At 42.2% G+C, this 21,385-nt stretch overlaps 1 protein-coding gene and 2 non-coding genes across 6 annotated transcripts in view; all 3 read left to right on the plus strand.

Moving 5' to 3' along the window:
- DDI2 (DNA damage inducible 1 homolog 2) overlaps positions 1 to 21,385 on the plus strand; it is a 41,575-nt gene extending 20,190 nt beyond the window's left edge. Inside the window, exons 6-10 of one of the 4 annotated variants that reach the window (XR_008556894.1) lie at positions 1,663 to 1,791; positions 6,906 to 7,009; positions 8,553 to 8,745; positions 13,985 to 16,260; positions 21,320 to 21,385. Coding sequence is in view for 1 of the 4 variants with exons in the window: in XM_028155561.2 (XP_028011362.1) it covers positions 1,663 to 1,791; positions 6,906 to 7,009; positions 8,553 to 8,745; positions 11,357 to 11,373 (443 nt within the window). In the remaining 3 variants the exon portion in view is untranslated. Of the gene's footprint in view, positions 1 to 1,662; positions 1,792 to 6,905; positions 7,010 to 8,552; positions 8,746 to 11,356; positions 11,420 to 13,509; positions 13,686 to 13,984; positions 16,261 to 21,319 lie in introns of those variants that run through there. The other 3 variants (XM_028155561.2, XR_008556895.1, XR_008556896.1) reach the window with 3 other exon arrangements.
- On the plus strand, positions 4,185 to 4,328 carry LOC114233995 (U4 spliceosomal RNA). The gene has a single exon (XR_008557167.1). It is a non-coding gene; the product is annotated as a U4 spliceosomal RNA (small nuclear RNA).
- Positions 5,216 to 5,419, plus strand: LOC114233976 (small nucleolar RNA SNORA73 family). Its single transcript, XR_003620179.2, has one exon. It is a non-coding gene; the product is annotated as a small nucleolar RNA SNORA73 family (small nucleolar RNA).

Below are 21,385 nucleotides of genomic sequence, written 5' to 3' on the forward strand. Positions count from 1 at the left end.
AGGCAAAGGGAACGCACCCCCCTGGTAAAGTACAAGGTGTGGAGCATTTGGAATATAAGTCTGGCGTCTGGGTCTGTTTGGGCTGCCATAAACCGGTGGCTTATAAACAACACATTTATTTCTCAGTTCTGGAGGCTGGGAAGTCCAAGATCAGGCGCTGGAAGGTTGGTGTCTGATTCCTAGTCCGTAGATGGCAGTCTTCTCCCTAGGTCCTCACGTGGTGGGAGTGGTGAGGGAGCTCTCTGGGCGGGCTCTCATAGGGGCATGAATCCTATTCAGGAGAGCTCCACTCTAGTGAGCTAATCACCTCCCTCAGGCCCTGCCTCTCTGTATCATTGCATCGGGGATTAGGTTTCAACATGAAACGTTCAATCTACAGCAGCTGGAAGAGGTTTGGCCTGGATGAGGGGGTGCTGAGGCTGGATGTGGTTTGAAGTTGGTCTTACAAGGAATAGGAGCCGTTGAGGATCTTCGAGCAGATGAATTAAGTGATCTGAAGAAGGTGGTAAATAGGAAGACAGAGGCAGTGTGACAGATCTGGAGAATTCTGTGCCACTGAGGGTCAACTAGCTCCTTGCTTTAAGTTGTACATCCAGAGTGGTTTGGAAAGCAGAGAAATGGTCCACTAGCAAGGGGGGTAGAGCGTGAGCTAGGCTCACTGCTGTGGTTGGAAGAAGGAGCATCAGAAATAGCAAGTGCACAGAACTTATTGTTAACAGGATTGGACCAGAATTTGAAAGTGGGGAAAGGCTAAAAGGAGTCAAAAGTGAACAATGCCTAAGTTTTATTATTGCAAGAAAACGATTCAGTTGGCAGGAAGAGAAATCCAAGGAGAATTATTTGTGGAGAAACAGTTTTATACCTGTTGGCTTTGAAATAGAAATGTCCGACACAGGAGTGGGAACTAGAGTCTGTGGGAGAAATGAGCACTGTAGGTAAAGTTTAGAGGAGTGTGGCCGAGTACATGCCACTGCAGGAGAGAAGTCCCTCCCTGCCCGCTTCCTGAGAGGGAAGAGGGTCTGACTGTTGGAGCAGACAATAGGGAGTTCACATCCAGTTTTTTGAGAGAGTGTATGATGTGCTTTTTAACTGGTAAATTAGAGGGTCCCAAAATGTGGAGTGACAATACCTTGGCGAGGTGTCTAGAAGCTTTGTGGAACACATCTGAATGTGAAGTAGTACTTGGTGAGCATTTCTGTGTGTAGGCATTTTGACTTTTTGGAAGTCTTTTCACGTAGTTTTGCTTCCTGTTGGTAAAGTTTTTAAGTATCATTTAATAATTACATTTAAACAAAATATTCTTCCTCTCAATGTGAAGTTTCTACACTGTTTCAGATTCCACTGTGGAACTGAAAGTTGAACTAAGCCTGGCAGGAAACCGCTAGGTAGGAACAATGTTGCACAGATAAAAGCCGAGGGTAGCCCTGAAGGGGCTGGTCAGTTGCCCATCAGGCACATGTCCCTGTTGCAGGCTTGATCCCCAGAATGGGGTGTGCTGAAGGCAGACGATTGATGGTTCTCTCATTGATGTTTCTCTCTTCCTCTCTCTAAAATCAACAAGCCTGGGGTATACTTGCTTTGCCCTGTTCTTAGTGCTGCATTTTTAATCTTAACATAATGTGGGTTTTGTCGTTATTATCTGATCTTCCCCTCCGCCTCCAGGTGCCCAGATGACTATTATGAGTCAAGCTTGTGCGGAAAGGTGTAACATAATGAGGCTGGTGGATCGTCGGTGGGCAGGGATCGCCAAAGGAGTGGGCACCCAGAAGATTATTGGAAGGGTGCATCTAGGTGAGTGAAAGGCACTGGGAGGCTTGGTAAGCAGTGGATTTAAAACCTTTTCTCTTGGACAGGTACATCTGATCCAGCAAGCCTTACAGAAATTCAGACTCTATATTGAAGTCATATATATATGTGCATATTAGCAGGTGGCAAAAAGAACATCAGTCCCCTATGTACTTCGCTCTTTTCTACTCCTGACAGATAATTCCTTTCAACTATTTTAGCAGACTTCTATTGGTGCTTGCCTCCACATTTCTAAACACGTTTATAGTGCTTTTACTCATATGATTATATAAATACTATTGAGAATATAGCCATCTAATTGAAAATAATTGCTTTTCCTTTTCTTGGAATTAATAACTCTCTCTCTCTCCCTCTCTCTCTCTCAACCCCCCTTTTTTTTTTTTTTTTGTCATTGGGATTTTGGTGTGTCACTCATCCCAAACATTTCCCTGGGTGGGTAAATGTCCTTGCTGCAGTCCATCCCATTGAAGATGCTTCTTCAGGACCTGGGCTGCGTCATGCTGCTGTTTTGGAATCGCCCTTGACTGAGCCCCCTGGGTTCCTTTTTCCTTGGTCTGATGTTGGGCTACATGAATCCCATGTCGTCCTCTTTTTATTTTGCTCCTCAGTTTATAAGAGCACATCTTCCAGTAACTTCCTGAGAAAAAGTGCATGGTAGTAAATTGAGTCCTTGAAAATCAGAACATGTCTTTTTCCCCTACATTTCACCAGTCCCGCTAAGTTGGAAATCATTTTCTTTCACAATTTTTGATAGTATCGCTGTGGAAAAGCTGGCTGCTCTTCTGATCCTTGATCCTTTATGTGAAAGATTTCCTTTTCTGAAGGTTGTAGAATCTTTTATTTGACCTCAGTGTTTTGAAATTTCACGATGATGTACTTGGGTATGGCTCTCTCTTCATCCAGTGTGCTGAGTGCCTTTCAGTCTGAGAATGACTTCCCCCCTCTCGGGTGTCTGTTATTCAGGGAGGATGGTCTCCTGTCCTGGACTTGTTCTGCCATTTTCTGGTTTCTTTCATTGTGCCCTGGGGGGCTTGGGTGAGATCTCCTCAACTTTGCCTCCCAGCCTTTCTGTTAAGTTTTGTTTTTTTGTGGGGGTTTTTGGTGCTGTTGGTTTTTGTCTCTCATGTTTAGATGGTTTTCTCAGATGTCTGGTGATCCTTGGCACCTGCTCTTATTGAAGAGTGGAACACCAAAAGGCTATTCGGAAGATTGCTCGGGTGGGCAGCCATGGCGGTTGTGGGTGATCTAGAAGTTGAGTCTCAGTAAGCTTTCACTTAATCCCCTGGGTCTTCATTAGGTGCTTGTGTTGTGTCCCTGTCTTCCTCCGTGCCCATCTATTATGAGAGCCTCTGTTTCACCCTCTTGAGAAAGAACCCCTCCGGCCTGCTGTTGAGGCAGAGGGAGGTACTTAGCCACCTGGCTGAGCAGAGTGCAGGAGAGGACCCCAAGATCTAACTGCCTGCCTAGACCTTCAGCGAGTCTCTCTGCTCTGGAGCTGCCTTTACCCCTGTTTTCAGAGGTACCTGTTTCTACCAGCGCATCGGCCTCTGGGGAGGTCTGGGGTGTTAATTGGGTTGCTTCTTAGTTTTCCTTTCTGTCATCTGCTTTCTAGTTCCAAAATTGTGTTTCACTTGTCTCTTTCATTATTTTTGACCTTAGTGATTTTATGCTGGCAGAGTATTTCAAAAGTATAGAAATATGAAAAGAAGCCAAAATATCTTAAATCCTTTTAGGTGAGAATCAGCCATTAATAGCACTTGGACATGCCTCTTTTTGATCTTGTTTCCGTGTGGTTTTTTTTCTTGTAAAGTATAGTCATATGGCAGATAGAATTTTATCCTCTGCTGTTTTTTGTTTGTTTGTTTTTGTATATTTTACTGATATTTTACAGGGAGGAAGGGAGAGGGATAGAGAGTTAGAAACATCAATGAGAGAGAAACATTGATCAGCCGCCTCCTGCACACTCCCTACTGGGTATGTGCCCACAACCAAGGTACATGCCCTTGATCGGAATCGAACCTGGGACCCTTCAGTCCACAGGCCGATGCTCTATCCACTGAGCCAAACCGGTTAGGGCTATCCTCTGCTTTAAGAAAAATTAACAGTCGTAGCATTTCTCAAATATTACTAAAAATTTCATAAGCATCATTAAGTAAATGAGTAACAGTCTGTTGTATAGGTTTAGTGGTCAACTTTTGGGATATATTTTTATCCAGTATTTTGTCGTTGTAACATGGCATTGGATTTTTGTGTAGTACACTGATGTTTTTCCTTAGTCAAGGTTCCTGTAAGTACTGAATCAAAGGTTATGGATACTTTAAGACTCTTGTTAACTGATACCAATCTGGTTTCCCTAGCCCTGAATGAATATTCATCTCAACTTTGCACAGGGGCAGTATCATAGCCAATGAGGTTTATCCGAGGCGTGGTTATTGCTAATTGAATGAATAAATGAATATTCACCTAGTGTCCTTGTACAGTCAAGTATTATTAGTTTTAACTCCTTTAATTTGCAGATAAAGTGGTTTCTTAGTATAAGTCATTTTTCTTTCATTGCAAGTCAAGTTTCTATTTTCTTTTTAAATATATGTCTATTAGTCTTATTTTCTTTTATTGATTTGTATAGCATAGGATTATTTAAATACCTTACTTTCATATACTTTCCTACACACAGAACGTAAATTGAGGAGGAATATCACAAATTGGTTGCTTCAGAGCCTGGCGTCTCAGATTTTTCTTGGTTTTAAGTGAGATGATAATAGGAGATAAAGTGATACCAGCCCCTTATGTCCTTCCTTGTGGATGGACAAGTTGTACTATTTTGCAACTTTGCATCTGATCGGTATGAAGAAAACATTTTAACAATAAGGAGAGATTTACCAACAGAAGCTTTGTTAATATATCCAAATCCCAGGAGGGGGTGTGTGTGTGTGTATGTATGTGAGAGAGAGAGAGACATGATGTGCTAATTTTAGATTTTATATGGGCTTTTTACATCACACCCAAAAGTCAATTCAAGGTTGATTAAAGACTTCTATGTGCCCGACCAGAGTGGCTCAGCTGGTTTAATTCCTGGTTAGGGCACATGCAGAAGGCAACCAATAGATGATGTTTCTCTTTCCCTTCTCTCTAAGCATATCCTCAGTGAGGCTTTAAAACAAAAGACCTACACTGTTTCAGATTCCACTGTGGAACTGAAAGTTGAACTAAGCATGGGAGGAAACTGCTAGTTAGGAACAATGTTGCACAGATAAAAGTCGTGTGTAGCCCTGGCCCCTGTAAGTCAAAGTCAAAGCTTTTAGAAGTGGGGGGTGGGGTGGGAGGTGGCTTGTGGGGCTCAATTGTGGGAAAGGGAGACATATGTAAGACTTTAGACACTAAAAAAATCAATTAAAAAAAAAGCTTTTAACCAACGTGGATACCCCGGAAGGTCACTCTCCCCAGGCTCTGTCCAGGTGGCGTCGGGGAGCGTAGGGCTCTGCCCCATGACGTACAGTCCCTTTCCACAACGTTGGAGAGAAAGCCGGGCCTTGAGTCTGCGCCTGCATATTCCTACAACTTCTCAGAGTCCTGGGGACCATGACTGAGGAGGCAAACCATGCAGGAAACATCTAGAAGAAAAAAAAAAAGCTTTTAGAAGAAAATGTAGGAGAATCTCTTGCATAGGGAAGAGGTTCTTTCAAAGATAGGAAGGAAATTATTTGATAAATTCAGCCACATTAAGATTAAGAACCTTTCATCAAAAGACAAAAAAGTGAACAAACACAAACCAGGAAAGGATTTTAGTAATGCATGTGACTAATAAATAATGCATATTCAGAATATACACATTCTGTGTGTTTGTATATCCTCCAACTCCATAAGAAAGACAATATTAAAAATTACATACATACTTTCAGAGTAAACCAATACGGTTAATAAGTGCTATATATGAAAAGTTGCTTAACCTCATTTTTAACCAGGGAAATTCAAAATTACTGCCACATTTAGCAAAATTTTAAATCTAATCATATTGAATGTTGGTGAGAATGTGGAGCAATGAGAACTTTTCATGCACTACTGGAAACATTTTTAGAAACAATTCAGCATCACCAAGCGAAGTTGAGCCTAGTAGAACCCTGTAATTCCCCTTCTTAGACTGGACCTTAGAAGAACTCGTGGCACAGCAGTAGATAAGTACAGAAGTCTTCAAGTGAGCAGAAACGAAGCACCCCAGAAAGGCCCGTAGGAGTGGAGTGGGTACCTCAGTTCTGGTGTGTTAGACATTACAGTGCTCTAAGAAGTGATGTAAAACAGAAGACTTAGTCATGTGCACCTACAGGGACCAAGTATCTCAAAATATTTTTTGAGTAAAAGAGCAGGTCATAGTTTAAAAACACAAAACTAATTTGCTTAGAAATCATACAAAGCTGGTAGAACTATAAGAAATGCTGGGAGTGATTAACACAAAACCCAGGATAGTTGGGGGGGTGGGAGGAAGCAAAGAAGAAGCTGTGTCAGTAGGACATACGGAGACTTCGTAGTTTCTATTTCTTAACTTGGGGAAGAGATTTGTGGGTGTTAGTTTTGTCAGGCTTTATGCTGTGCATATGTTTCATACACTCCTATTTATAAGATACACTTACGAATAGCAAAGTACATTTTTTAATCTTACATATTAAGTAAGGGGAGAGATTGATGAGAGAGTCGAGGCAAACACAGGCCTTGGTGTTGTCTCTGTTCGGCATATAGAAACTTGATTATCACAGGCAGCAATCAACAGTTTACTCTTTGGAGGCTAATTTAAAGGGTTTAAAGTGTGCAGATTTTATTTCCCTTTAGAAAACCTTTTGTAAGTGTATAGGAAGTAGGTGGTTTATTGGAGGGATTGGTCCCTTTTTTTTTTTTTTTAATCCTCTTTACCATCTGGTGCCTTCATTGGCTTTTAAACTGATTATTAGTCTTACAGGATTTTCTTTTTACTCCCCCTCTTTGCATGCTTTGCCTTGGTTTTGACTGATTGGGAGAAGCAAGGCACAGAGTGAAAGACACATTTCCAAAGTTTGTGTCGGGCTTCTGAATAAAAATCGGTAACATGGTCTTTCCTTCACGTGCTTTAGCTCAGGTTCAGATCGAGGGCGATTTCCTGGCGTGCTCCTTCTCGATCCTTGAGGAGCAGCCCATGGACATGCTTCTGGGACTGGACATGCTGAAGCGACATCAGGTACTCAGCCTCACTTGCTTTTGCATTGGCCTTTTGTATGTTCTGTGGTTATTCCTGCATCGCTACCCGTGGCCGTGTGCACTGGAAAACTAAGAAGCACGGCTCTTAGAACCTGAAAAGGTCTTTAAATGATGACAGTGTCATGCAGGTCTGAAATGGTGTGTAAGGAGAAATAGAATCTTTTGTGAAATCTCTCTGAATCTTAAATACATTGCGAAACAGTTTTATTGCTAGCTTTACCCAGTGGCCAGATAAGTTTCTGTTGAACAGGTACAAAAAACGTTTTATATAAATGTTCAAGGCACGCTTTAAAATTAAATGCCCATTGCATTTTGAAGTTATTTATTACATGTTCTTATAAGCTGGTATTTTTTTAAAGTATGATACTTTGTAAAACACTGTGTAATATGAAGCGAGAATTCTCGTGATCCGTCTGTTTTGATCTTAAAATGGGCTTTAGTTCCCTTGTGTAATGTGTAGTTTCTGATTAGAACGCAAGTAATTTTTTGATGGGTTTGTAGGGAAGTGTGAGTAACGCACGGTGGTGGTTGTGTGCCAGTGCGAGTTTAGCAGGTTCCTTAGTATCTGGTCAAACGATCCTTGGGAAGAAGAGCTTCAGGATTAAGGGAGAAGCCGTGGCTGGTGGGAGTGGAAATGTTCGTTCAGTACAGAGAGAGGGACTTGTCACTGTATTCATTTGCAGTGATACTTATATTTCTACCCCAAAGCCTAATCATTTGTTTAAAGATGAACAGCTCTCAGTGAAGAAGCAATTAGTGTCCCCTGGGTAGTAAAATTGTTCACAACAAGGTTTTATATCTAGCCAGTATTTTTATGTCACTATTTAAAATTCTTTTAATACTAAATTCAATGTGCAGAGTTTTAAGTAGAAGGAATGAGTGAATGCATGTATAAATAAAACCTATTTTATTGTCGCTGTCTTTCCTTATTTTTTTAGTCATGGTACAGACCATGGTATCTCCAATTACAGATATAAAGCATATATGTATGTAATTGTCCTATACTAATTAATTATAAAAATACACAAAGAATGAAATAGAGTTTTATATAGATTGCCTTACCTTTATATCACTTTTGAGACCATTAGTACAGAGTTTAAATATAAGCTGTATGTGTAAAAAATAACAAAATGTAAAACTGTATAAACAATATGTCTCTGTTTTATTTTAAAAAGTCACTTACATGTTTGTAAAAGGTGGGGCCATTGATTATGCCTGGCATTTTCCCAAATTTGCACAGTGAACATGTATTACATTTAAACTTAGAAATGAATATACATTATGTTAGACAAATAAGTGCGAACTGTATTCTGTAGAGATTATTCTGCTATAAACTTCATTAAACAAATTCTAAATTAACTGTCACCTAGGTTAAAGTTTAAATGCTTTTAGGCAAAGTTGTTTGGAACCATCTCTGTCTCTGTCCATGTTGCTCTTTGTGAATGAGTTTTAAATTCAGGATCATAATTTTCCTGCATGGTGTTTTATCTGCTATCATCTGTCTTTGGTTTCTTCCTTCTAAGTGTTCCATTGACCTCAAGAAAAATGTACTCGTGATCGGCACCACAGGCTCCCAGACCACCTTCCTCCCCGAGGCAGAGTTACCCGAGTGTGCCCGGTTGGCATACGGGGCCGGGCGGGAGGAGGTGCTGCGGCCGGAGGAGATTGCAGACCGAGAATTAGCAGAAGCCCTTCAGAAGTCCGTACAGGATGCAGGTATTTGCAGTGCCGGGCTCTTGAATACGTACCTTTTTACTGGCGGGTGAGCAGGGAAGTTGAGCTTTAGAGGGTGGGGACCTTTCCAGGTCGTGATCGGTCTCATCGTCCTGTCAGATGTGTTTCTGTCCTCTTACCACCTTCTTCTGTCTCAGCACAACAGAAAACCTGGTGTTTCCAGGGCCAAGAAACAGCAATCCACTGCTGTGTGCAAGCAGAGTGGGAGCTGTTGGCTTAGGCACGTTTTGCTAGGCTTCCTGAAAAACCTTGTATTTTTTTCCTAAAGAAAATTGTAACAGTAAGCAGACACTTCCTTTTGCGTCCAACAGTATTTCCCTGAAAATTTCTTTTCCTTTTTGTAGGCCCATTTTCGCAGGCATCGTCTCTGTGACTAAGCAGCCCAAACCTTTTTTATCGACTAAAAGTGCTGCCACCAAAGGAACCAACAATAGAAGCATCGTTGAGCGTTAGTCGGCATATAGGATTATGCTGTTAATGAGGTCACAGTAGTGAGCCAGTTAGAACAGACGTGAGCTATTGAAATGAAGTCACCTAATATGTGTGTTTTTTCCTAAGTCTGAATTGTTGTAGCCCATTTCAACCTAAAGTCCAAGCCAAGTTTCTGGGTAAAATGGAGGGGCATGGTTTTGCTGAAACCCATGAGTAATAGACTGGGGTGCATTTTCTAGAAGCTGAAGAGAATTAACTTTTAACTTTGGGTTATTTTAAAGTCTTGAGTTGTAATTATTCATCAGTGACTAGTATCACATGTTGCTTTTTTCAATATGGTGAAGTATATTGGATCTACAAGTTCAGGGACTAGCTTTCTTCTAAAGACAAAAAAGATAAGAGCTTTAAAAATAAGCAGGCAGATTTTTGCCAGTGTCTGTTACCGGAGAACACCCAGTGGGTCAGCCTTGAACCTCCCTCGAATGGACATGTGTAGCAGATGGAGACTTCCGAGCTGGCCTTGTTCACAGTCTACTCCACTGCCTTATAGTTCAGATTTACATACAGACTACAGTTTTAAATGTGACTTAAGTATTTTATAGGAAAGGGAGGATTTTGAGCAACCATACAGAGAAAAAAATCATAAGTTTTGTTTTTATCCTCACCCAAGGAAATGTTTTTATTGATTTGAGAGAGAGTGAGAGAAATCAATGTGAAAGTGAAACATTCATCAGTTTTGTCCCCTATGCACCCCTGCCGGGGATTGAACCCAAGACCTGAGTATGTGCGCTGACCCAGAATCAACCCACACAACCTTTTGGTGTACAGGATGACACTAACCAACTAGGCCACTAGGCCACCCAGCCAGGGCAAATTCAATTTTAATGTTACCTGCAAGGCAAAATTGAATGAGATTGACATACCTACTTAGAATGTTTCACATTTTCTTTTTTTTTTCTTTTTTAATATATTTCTTTATTGATTTCAGAGAGGAAGGAAGAGGTAGAGAGAGATAGAAACATCAATGATGAGAATCATTGATCGGCTGCCTCCTGCAACGCCCCCTACTGGGGATCGAGCCCGCAACCCAGGCATGTGCCCTTGGCCAGAATCAAACCTGGGACCCTTCAGTCTGCAGGCTGACACTCTATCCACTGAGCCAAACTGGCCAGGGCTCACATTTTCTTAGTAACTTGTCAGCTGAGTCATAATACTCTGTGTTAATAAACTAGAATATATTATCATTTTGTGAAACCTCTATTTTCCTCCCCACGGTTTTGGTGCTTTTATTTAAGAAACAGTAGCTGATGGTAGCAATGCCATCTAAACTAATAACAGTTACCCTCTTTGGGTAATTACCTTTTATTAAAAAGCTTAGGAGATTAAAATAGAAACCACAGATGTTTTCAGACATAGTGAAGATGTATCCACTTTAAATGATTAAAAGGAAATGGCTCTTTACCCATGTGACCTTTGGTTGCTGATGCGTATTGGCTTGTGCTGTGTGTAATGTTTAATGAGGTAATTCTACAACATGAAGTTCTATTTGTTTGGGACTTTCCAGTATCATCAAAGTCAAAACTCTGGACATAAAAGGTGAAATTATTTTTGCTAAAAACTGCTTCTTCGGTGGCTACTCATTACCAAAGTATCTATCTTTTCTACTAGTTGAAAAAATAATTCCGAATAAGAGCTGTATTTGACCTGTTTTCTACAAACTGATTAAAAGATAAAGACGTTAAGTCAAGCTAGATAATCATGTTTGGTTTGTATTTCTTCTAAAAATAAGTCTCAACTGAGAAAGGAATTTGGAAAGTGACGTTATGTGTGTTCACTTACCCTGTACTCCATAGAGGATGTCCATGTCACGTAATTCTGTGCATGGGCCTACCTCTTTTCACCTGTCTGACGTGTTTGCCCATGAATTTTCTGTGTGTAAATTAATTCTTTCCAAGTTCTATTAAAAATCTGTTGAAGTTGACGCATTACTTTATGTATTGTGGGAGAATTCTTTTGATGTCCAAACTACAGAAACATTCCGCAGCTTTGACTGCCAGTTCCTGAGGTTAAAGATGGCCAAGGAATGGAGACTGTAACCCCGCATGCTGTGTGGTTTGCATTGTTAACCCAAGTTTGCTTGTCTGTTTCCTAATTCAAACAGAGCGTCAGAAGCCATGATGCATGTAGTGTGTGTGTGCTGCAGCTGGAGTGGGCCCCAGACCAGGTATTTATAGACACTGCCTAAGCCTTCCATCAGTCGTCTGTGGTCTATATCTGCAGCAGTTTTGGAATTTAGCGTCCGTCATTCACCATTTCACCTTGTTTAATCTGGTTACAACTAGCCTGTATGTGTTTGTATGTTAGCATACATACACATCTAAACATAATTTCTTATTTAAAATTTTATCAATTATTAGAACAGTCCAAGGGGGAAATCCCAGAAAAGCGATGTCCATTGTGACTGTCAAATGAGGAATGTCAGCCTCCCAGCCCTTCGTTGGATAACTAGTCTGTTGGGGATTTTATAAGACCTGAAAAACTGGCAGTTCTTTTTGCACATGACTGCACACAGCTACCTGGAGCTCTAGAGCGGTAGAAATTTTCATTCTGTTGAAGAAGAGATGGAAACAGGCCAGGTGACTTGTGCAGGGTCACAGAGTCAATAATAAAGGTGGGACTGGCGTTTTATACTCCCGGCAATAAGAGCTGAGACCCTGCTTTTGCCTCTCCCTGGCCAGACCGATTTCCCCACCCTCCCTCTCTTTCCCTGCAGTGGAAACGTGGCCGTTGTCAGCCTGAGCATATTGGCGGATGTATCAAGCGGAGGAAAATCTGTCTTTTTTTTTTTTTTTTTTTTATATATATATTTTATTGATTTTTCACAGAGAGGAAGGGAGAGGGATAGAGAGCCAGAAACATCGATGAGAGAGAGACATCGACCAGCTGCCTCCTGCACATCCCCCACCGGGAGATGTGCCCGCAACCAAGGTACATGCCCTTGACCGGAATCAAACCTGGGACCTTCCAGTCCGCAGACCGACGCTCTATCCATTGAGCCAAACCGGTTTCGGCGGGTCTTTTAAACTATCAACCTCAGACTTGATAGGGATTCGCAGGCTGGTTGTAATGAGATACATGGGACTTAATTTCTTCTTTTTCTTGAAAGGCTGGGTTAAAAGCAGGCATAGTGTAATTATTCTTAATATCCATTGTCCTCATCATCATCTCCTATCTGATGGTACTGACCCAGTCCGCCCCTGCATTTAGGACTTAGGCCAGTGAAACTGACCCTCTCAGCTACAGGAGGACTGTATGCTGCTTTCGTAGTGAGTACAAAATACACTCAGGCCGTGTTCACCTTGACCTCACCCAGTTGTTAAAACTGTTATCAGTTGCCAGAAGACCGTTATCATTCTGCCCCAGCCCATGCTGTTGGCATGGATATTTCACTACAATGCGTCTTTCCTGTTCACAGTAACTCAACATTGAATCTTTTCAGAGTCAGCCTTAGAGATTGACAAGTAAAACTAATAACTGTTTTTAGACTCTAAGGGATATGGTTTGCACTGAGATAAATGCTGTTTTCCTGTTTACCCCTAAACTATAAGTAAGACTGTTTCATAGAAGCCTGTCACTCCCTGGCATAGTGCTTCGTCGTCTCGTGCTGTTAACCAGTGTTGTGTCAGAATGATCTAGAGCCATTTGAACCGGAACCGCATTGCTTCATGACTTCTTAAGTCAAGATCAAGCCCCCACGTTGGACACTATAACGTTGAGCATGAAGCAACTGAGTTGTATCTGCCCTAATAGATTGTATTGTGAAGTCATTTTGTTACCAGCCTTTGACTTTTGAAGATTGTGTGATAACTGCATAGAAGACAGTTTTTAACCTATCAGTGGCAAAAAGAGAGTTGCAACCTATGTTTCATGACAGCATGTTTACACTGAGGTAACGTTTAACCCTGCCATCTTGTGGGACTGGTCAGAAAGCTCCTGTGGGTCTGTCGTCATTGCCTATTGAAAACTATCTCCCTCCACTGCCCGAACTACCTCCACCCCTACTCCCTTGCCCTTAACATACTTCAATGTTCTTACTTAGTTCTGCTATGTTCGTGTGATAAAAGTAAGTGATAATCTTTTTATTTGGTAAGATGACGATTGGGACTTAATCTGTTTCGTCTTTAGCTTTACTTTTGTTCTCCCAGTCAACGCTCACATAGTTTTATTGTTATTTTGGGGAAGTTTGGATAGAAATAAATAGGATGTTTACCTTTCTGTCTTCTGGAGATCCCCAAGCATTACATTCTTCTTTCTCTTTATAATTCCTGCTCTGACCCAGATGATATGCCTGGTTTAGACTTCTCATTTATAACCTCCCAAGAAAGTGTTCCAGAATCTGCGTGCTTAGCAAACACCCAGTGATTTTAGGACAAGTGGTGGAGAACACACTGGGGAAAGTATCCAGGGTTCTGAGCTCACTAAGAATAAAGGTACTGAAATGGCCTTCAGTCTTGAGCACAAACCAGCCATCATGTGTATGTTTATTAATGATACTTAAAGTACAGAATGCAGTATGCATCTCTTATTAAGAACATTCCTACCTCTTATTTTCATGCTGTGATGTTAAATTGTCTACCACAGTGGGAATGGTTCTTGTGCAAGTTTGTGAATATAAGCAAACCCAAGTTTAAGGACCTGTCCTGTCGTGTTTATTTGTATCCTCTGGTAATTAATTTAGTGGTCTTCATAACCTGCTGATCTCTTTTCCTTTCCCTTCTGTTCCATATAGAGAAAAGTGGTGAAGAAACTACCTCACTGGGAATGTCATCGTTACCAACTTCAGATGGATTTAACCATCCGGCCCGTCCTTCAGGACAGAGTCCTGAGATTGGCAATCCTGAGGGTCTCGCTCACTCTGTCTCTGCTTCAGTCTGCCCCATCAAGCCCAGTGACCCAGACAGCATCGCACCGAACGCTGTGAAGGCCTCTAAGGCTACCACTGAATTCCAGATACCCTCTGAAAAGAAAGAGCATCTTCCTCTACAGGATCTCTCTGGTCCTGCTTCTCCAGCAGACTGGAGTCCGGCTATGCCCTGGCAGAATTCACCCGAGGAAGCCACTGTTGCAGATAATCTGGAGCCATCTCCTGCTGAAAGAAGCACCCAGAGCCTCAACTCTCCTCTCCACCCAACACAGGAAGTGTCTGTCACAGCGACTAGGATGCAAGAACCACAGAGGTTTCTAGGGGAAAAGGGTTGGCATCCAGAATGTCAGACTCTGAGTCAGGTGAATGGCCTTCAGCAGCAGGAGGAACCAGGGAATGGACATCATGAGGTTGTACAACAGAACGTGCCACATGACCGAGAACATCTTTGTAACAAGGGGGACCTTGAACTTCTTGGAGAAAGGCAACAGAATCAACCAAAAAGTGTGGATATGGACGCTGCGATGAAAGGAGACGGGCTGCGGCAGGATATGGACCTCCCAGGTGTACAGAACAGTCTGCCCTCAGGGTGCTCTGACTGCTCCAGTTCAGAGACACTTATGGAAGTAGATGTAGTTGAACAGCCCCCACTCGCTGTGCTTAGTTTGGCAGGCGGTCAGAATGCCAATGTCAAGAGCGTCAGTGCATCTGATCTCACCTCAGATAACCCCTTGATGGAAATGGAAACATCAAAATGCAACCCTTCGTCTGAAATCTTGAGTAGTTCCATTTCCACTCAGAATTTACAGCTCCCAGAAAGTAATGTGGAAATGTCTGGAACAAATGAAGACTGTGGGAATTGCTCCCCCGCCGTAAGTCTCTGTGGCAGTTGTCAGCCCTCTGTGGAGTCAGCAGAGGAATCTTGCTCCTCCATCACAGCAGCCTTGAAGGAACTTCAAGGACTTCTGGTCACTAGTAGTAAACCAGCTTCAGAAATTACATCTGAAGAAGTTATCTGTCAATCAGAAACAGTAACTGAGGGCCAAACAAGTCTGGGGGTCCTTTCTGAAAGATGGATCCAGAGTGAACAGTGTTCACAGGTCTCCTTTCATCAGGCCACATCTGTTTCAGTAAAGACAGAAAAATTAGTAGACACTTCAGCTGGCACTGGAATGGAAGATGTAGAAGATAATAACTTCAGGGGTCCAGCTGATGGCCTACTAACTGACTCGGAAGGTGCCCCCCAGTCTACAGAATCAGTAAATGAGAGCAGTTCTGTCATTCTAGCCTCAGCTAAAACGTCTAATCAATTACACTGCACCTTAGGTGTAGAAATTTCACCAAAACTTCTAGCAGGTGAGGAGGATGCACTCAATCAGACTTCGGAGCAAACTAAGTCCTTGTCATCAGATTTCATATTGGTTAAAGATTTGGGTCAGGACACACACAATCCAGTGACAGATGGGCCTGAGACCAGAGAAGATGTCTGTCCTGAAGCTGCAGGGCCGCTTGTTGAATTTGAGCCACCTACCAGCTCTCCATCATCAAGTCCCTCCATTCTTCCCCCATTGCTTTTTCCTGCTGCAGACATTGACCGGATTCTCCATGCCGGCTTCACTTTGCAGGAAGCTCTTGGGGCTTTGCAACAAGTTGGCGGAAATGCAGACCTTGCACTTCTTATTTTGCTAGCAAAGAACATTGTAGTTCCTACGTAACCATGGAAAAGTGGGCTAGACCATACTCCATTCCCTTGGGGAAAAAGCTATTATACACACATACACACATTCACCACATATACAGTATATGTACTAGTAGAAACCTGCAAGCAGAATGTTGAGCCAGATTTTTTTTTTTTTAAGATTTTTTTTCAGCCAAAGTAATTTATGATCTCTTGTCTGATGAATTTGTCTATTTGTTAAAATTTGGGCCTTTTTAAATGTAATGGCAGTATATGTATACAAAAGCGTTTTATTCTCATTAAGATGATGTATTCTGGAATAAAATTGATGGCTTTGTGTTTAGCATACCATTTTAGAATGAGAGTGAGTCTTTGAGAAGCAGAAGCCCTGAGAAAGCCCACCACCCATGCAGCTGAGAGCAGCTCAAGTTCACACTTCGGCTGTGTCTGTGCCACAGGCAAGGTATGGCTTGTTGGTTCCATTGTCAACTTACAAACTTTTGATCACATAGTTTGGGTGTTCGGAATTCTACTCAGTGCTCTGTGTATTGTGACTCAGCAGCTATAACAGGAAAATTGAAGAATAATTGAATAATATTGCCTGGCGTGGTTTGTGGTTAGGATTTGACATTTTAAAGGGCTGAATCGGGAGGGTTTAAATCTTGAGTTACTTTGTACATCATAGGCTGCTGCATGGATTGCCACCTTGGATGGGCTGTTGTAGGGGAATTGACCTTAGAGTGAAACATGGTGCTACCCAGATTAAAAAAACAAACCAACCTGGAATTCCATTTGCAAATGTCTTGGTGATGTTTCGAGAACTGTGAGTGAAAAATAGTGACCTAAACACTGGAATTTACTAGCGATTGGGTTTGCTAGCATCTCACTGATCACACTTCAGCCCTCAATGACAAATGATGGTCTCGAGTTCAGCTGATGGGCTGATTGTCAGCAGTGTGTTATCTTTCTAAATTCATCTTCTACTAGGAAGTTCTTCTAAAGCTCAGTTTGAGCTCTGATCTGAGTGAGCTAGTGAAGTGTGAACCGTGCCGCTGGTTCGTCGTGGTGCTTGGAATGTTGCGTCTGTTTGGCGAGTGTGCTTCGTGGCAATAGAAATAAACAGTAGTGGCAGTTTCTGACTCAAGTGGCCTTTTACTAGATGGTTGGTAGTGTATTCCATCCCCTTCTTTTCTCAGGAGTTTCTTTTGTTAAACAAGATTCTTCACATTTGTGTTTACCATGTCAAGTTAGAGTGGGGCATAGTGTCTCGATGTATTTATTGTGGCCTTTTCCTAGATGAGGACTAGCCCTTGGAATCCCTGTCCTGTGGGCCCCACTGTGCGGTAATCCTACTGGAAAGACACCTGCTCTCTTCTGTACCCAGAAGGAGTCTGAAATCTTGTTTTATTGGAAAGAATTTTGAGCATGATAATTCCCATTTCCGGGTTACAGTTTGCAATGTGTTTGAAACAGAACTTTTGAAATGGTGATTTGTGAACTTAGTGTTAAGTGATTTTGTCTAAAGTCTGACTCTCTTTAAAAGCTTATTCTTTCCATCAAAATGCAAGTCATTTAGCACAATCAAAATGGAGGCTCATATCTCAGAGGAGTTTTTGAAATTTTAATTTGTGGCTACTTCAGGCATTTCTCTTGTACCCTATTCCATCTTCTCTTGGCTGTACTGTTTGTGTGTGTGTGAGGAGACTTGAGTGACGTGATGGAACATCACCTAGATCCGGCACGATCCTCTGAAGTCAGGGTTGTGACAAGTTGTAGTTAACTGTTTTCAAGAAGGCGCGCAAAACAACAGGCGAGCCAGATTGTCTTCAAAATGTCCTTTTAGACAATCACATGCTGCAGACCCTTTTGCCCGCCCGACACCAAAGATGTAAGATGCACTAGGAAACTGCTTGTAGTGTTTCTGTCAGCCGCCTCCGAGAGCTGTGACTGGAATGAAGTAGTTAGTGCTGTGTGATTGGGAATTTATTCTGAGTTTATTTATAAATCTTTAGGGCCACAGAGTGGTGGGTGGGGTGGAGGAACTTCGCAATGACAAGAAGGCCTCTGTGAAGATGGGCCTCATGGTGTTCCATGAGCAGGCGGCAGGCACCGCCCAGAGGCGTGGCCCCTGTCTTTTCACAGTGTGGAGACTGGGGAATCGGTCCCAAAGATGGAATATGGGAGATCAGTCCGGAAAAGGTTTCATTGCAATAGCGTTTAAGTGTGTGTGTGTTTATGATTAGGCCAGTAGATGTCCATGTATACTTGTTAGGAATACTTTGAGGGAACTTAACCCAGGTATCCTTGTCCTTTTCCATCATTTATTTTCCAATGTATAGTTGCTTTTTATTTCTAAGATCTTATTTCCTGTCCATCGTTTTTTTAGGGAAGTTAGGTGGTTGATATTGTGAGGGTTTTGAGTCATTTGTGAGGTCAGAAGTTCTAGAGTGTGACCCTAGTGAACCGTCACTGGCAGTTTTTATTCAAAGTGCAGACATTGGAGATTAACTTCTCTAAGAATCCGATAAAATCATTGTGAAACTCCTCTGGTTGCCAGCAGTAAGGGTCAGCCCGCCCAGTAGTGGGCCCCTTCATCGGGCGGCTCCTTGGCCATTACCAGTCGTGGACAGCGGTCTGGTTCCTGGTCACCTCGGCTGGTCTGTTTATTCACCAGAGAGGAGGCGATTGTGATGTATGACTTCCGCATTTCTCCTTAAGCTGGTTCCTGTGTGTAAGAATGTGTTTGGTAACCAGACACCTATATCTGCGTTACAGATTTTGCCCATTGAAGGTGATAGGAATTATTTCCACTTGTACCTGGTTAGACCCAGACGTCAGCCAGTAGCCTTCATTCCAGAGTTTGGGCTTTAGCTATAAACATAAAGATTACCAATTGCTTGGCGAAGGGAACTGGATAGATGGTGAGTGTGTGTTAAGGCTATTTTGCCTTGCAGCCTACCCCACGTGTTTCTCCTTAAAATACTTACCCAGCAAGAGGGTCGCATAAAAATGGAAAGACACGTGAGGCTTCATGTCATAACCATTTCAAGTGGAATCTGCCTGTTCTTCCTTAGCACTTCTGTCTCTAGTAAAAGCCATAAAAATGTTGGTTTACCCACCAGCTCTTGTGTATATATACGTGTGTGCTTGACAAATATCCTACAGTTAGCTTTACATAGATTAAAAAGCAAACGGTTTTCATATCTACAGATAGAGTCTTCACTTGTGGCTTTTACCCCCCTCTGTATATAAAAAACAGCCTTGCAACTAAGTGGCCAGGAATTGCAGTGTTTTCTGATTTCTTTGTCTTACCTGTTTGACACCTGCCCTGAGGGTAAACAGGATACTTGAACTGTTAAATATTCCAAAGTTGTTATCGCTGGTAACATTGGAAGAGAAGCTGATTGGAAGATGCCTCCTGCCATTCTCTAGCACAAATTCCAAAAAGCGTTTCTCCTTTGAATTTGGTGACTTAGTGTACTCTGTGGCTTTACTAGAAAAAAGTTTCCCGTTCCCATCCTGGAAGATGGCTGTTCCCTTTCGTGTTAGGAGTTCCATAAAGTAAAAAGAGCTTTTCCTCTGAGAGAATTTCAAGTGCCGGTTCCTCTTAACAAAACAGATTGAAACCATGTCCTTGAGAACGGGAAATGTAAAACGGGCTCAAGTTCTGTTCCTCGGTGGGCCCTCAGTAGGTGTCACTAGGAGTTCATTGCATAAACTAAAGAACTTCAGGGGAACCTTTGATGTGGTTGATCTTCTCTTGTGCCTTAGTTTCTCCAAATAGCAGAGGCATCTCATTTTGGTGGGAAATGAAAAGTATGGGGGCTCCATTGAAAGTGGCCCTCCTGAAGATAGGGGGCACACATGGGGTGGCCTTGAGGCTCACCGTTAGTGTTCATTCAGAATTGTCCTGCAACAAGTCATTTGGTAGAACTAATTGAAGAGAGAAGCTATTCAGAAATCAGTTAGTACTGAGGGGGTCGGGGGAGAGTACAAGCAAATGGAAGATGACCCTTGCATGCAGGGTAGAGAGATGATGGGGTGTGCTGTAGCATCTTCCCCAGTCCCCCAAGCGTGGCTGCTCAGAACACTGACCGTTGGGGCCAACAGGACTTAGAGGGTTCTGCGGGGCTTGCTGTTCTAAAGCAGCTGAGTGCAGTGTGTGAAAATGGGGACCTAGAGCAGGACATGCAGCAAGCAAGGGTGTGGGACCGGTGATGGGCAGAATTTATAACAGGATTCAAGGCTTTAGCAAACCTTTCTATGGGACAGCTCCATCAAAAGGACATTCTTAAACCCGTTTAAATGCCATCACGTGATCCTGCGGCATACAGGGAGGATTTCTGGACTTCTAACTGCTAGTGATGCGGGTTTACAGTGAGTTATGTGTTGGTGATAGGTAACCTAAACCCTCTGGGGGCTCCAGGGTGAGAGGCTATAGCTGATACGTTTTAGGACACAATCTTATAGAATGAAATCTGCAGAGAGAATGGTTCAAGGGTGTAGAAGTTAGAAAATATTTTTTGCCTAAAACTAAGCAAACTACGAAAAGACCTGGAATGGAGGCGTGGAATACAAAATTAGGATAATGCTTACAGAACTATATCCCTTTAAATATGTACCATATGGTTTCATTAGCTGACTTTAGGAGGGGGCATGCTGGGATTTTTTTCCTGGGAAATACATGTCTGATGGGAAATGATGCTGTTTACCAGGAGCTTGTTTTACACACAACCTTGAATGAATGCATCTGTGGCTTAAAGAAAGGCAGGCCCTTACTAGTTTCCTGCCGGAGGCAGGCAGATTGGTTATTTCTGAATTCCTCTGGTCTGAGGTTACCTGATGCTGACCAGACTTCTTTTTCCTTCCCTGAAGGCTCCCCAGCTGAGTTAATGCCACCCATCTGTGACCTTTCCCTCTGAGTGATTATATTTCCATTCTCTATTCTTTTTATCATTCTTTTGAGATAGTTCTGGTGATAAACTCAGAGCAATTCAGCATAGAAATTGCATTTGCCTTTTTCACTGAACCTCTGATGGAACTTAATTTACTCATTTTAATTCTAAATCTCATCTTCATGGCAAGTTGGGCCAATGGCCTTTGCACTCAAGGTTTGTTTACCAGTTTTGTAGCCATATTTGGCAAATCTGAGCAAATAGAAATGGCTCTTTTCCCCCTTATTTGTTCTCGCTATTGCTCATGCTTTCCTGACTTTTCTTTAAACTTTGAGACTACTGCATCTTACAAGAACTGGGCTGATTGGGAAAATAGGCTTGCCAATAGCTCAGTCTCTCCCATAATGCTTTGGTTTTGAGAGTTGGGAAGCTCTGAGAACTTAAGGGAACCAAACTCAGGAATCCCAAAGTTGGTTGCGTTGTGCCATTGGTTTAGGGGCTGGGCATAGGACCGGTCTGTAGCTGAGTGAAGTAGATGCATTTGGGTTTGAGTTTGTGTCACGTAATGAAATGTAAGTCAGCCCTAAATAATCAAAACACTTTATTTTCTTTTCTTTTTTTTAATAGGAACTTTCTGAAGAAAAGTGATGTGTAAAACATTTGATATTTAAGACAATAAAGTTTTTATCATAA

This window comes from Eptesicus fuscus, chromosome 9 (assembly GCF_027574615.1).
Source record: "Eptesicus fuscus isolate TK198812 chromosome 9, DD_ASM_mEF_20220401, whole genome shotgun sequence".
Classification (NCBI taxonomy): Eukaryota; Metazoa; Chordata; class Mammalia; order Chiroptera; family Vespertilionidae; genus Eptesicus; species Eptesicus fuscus.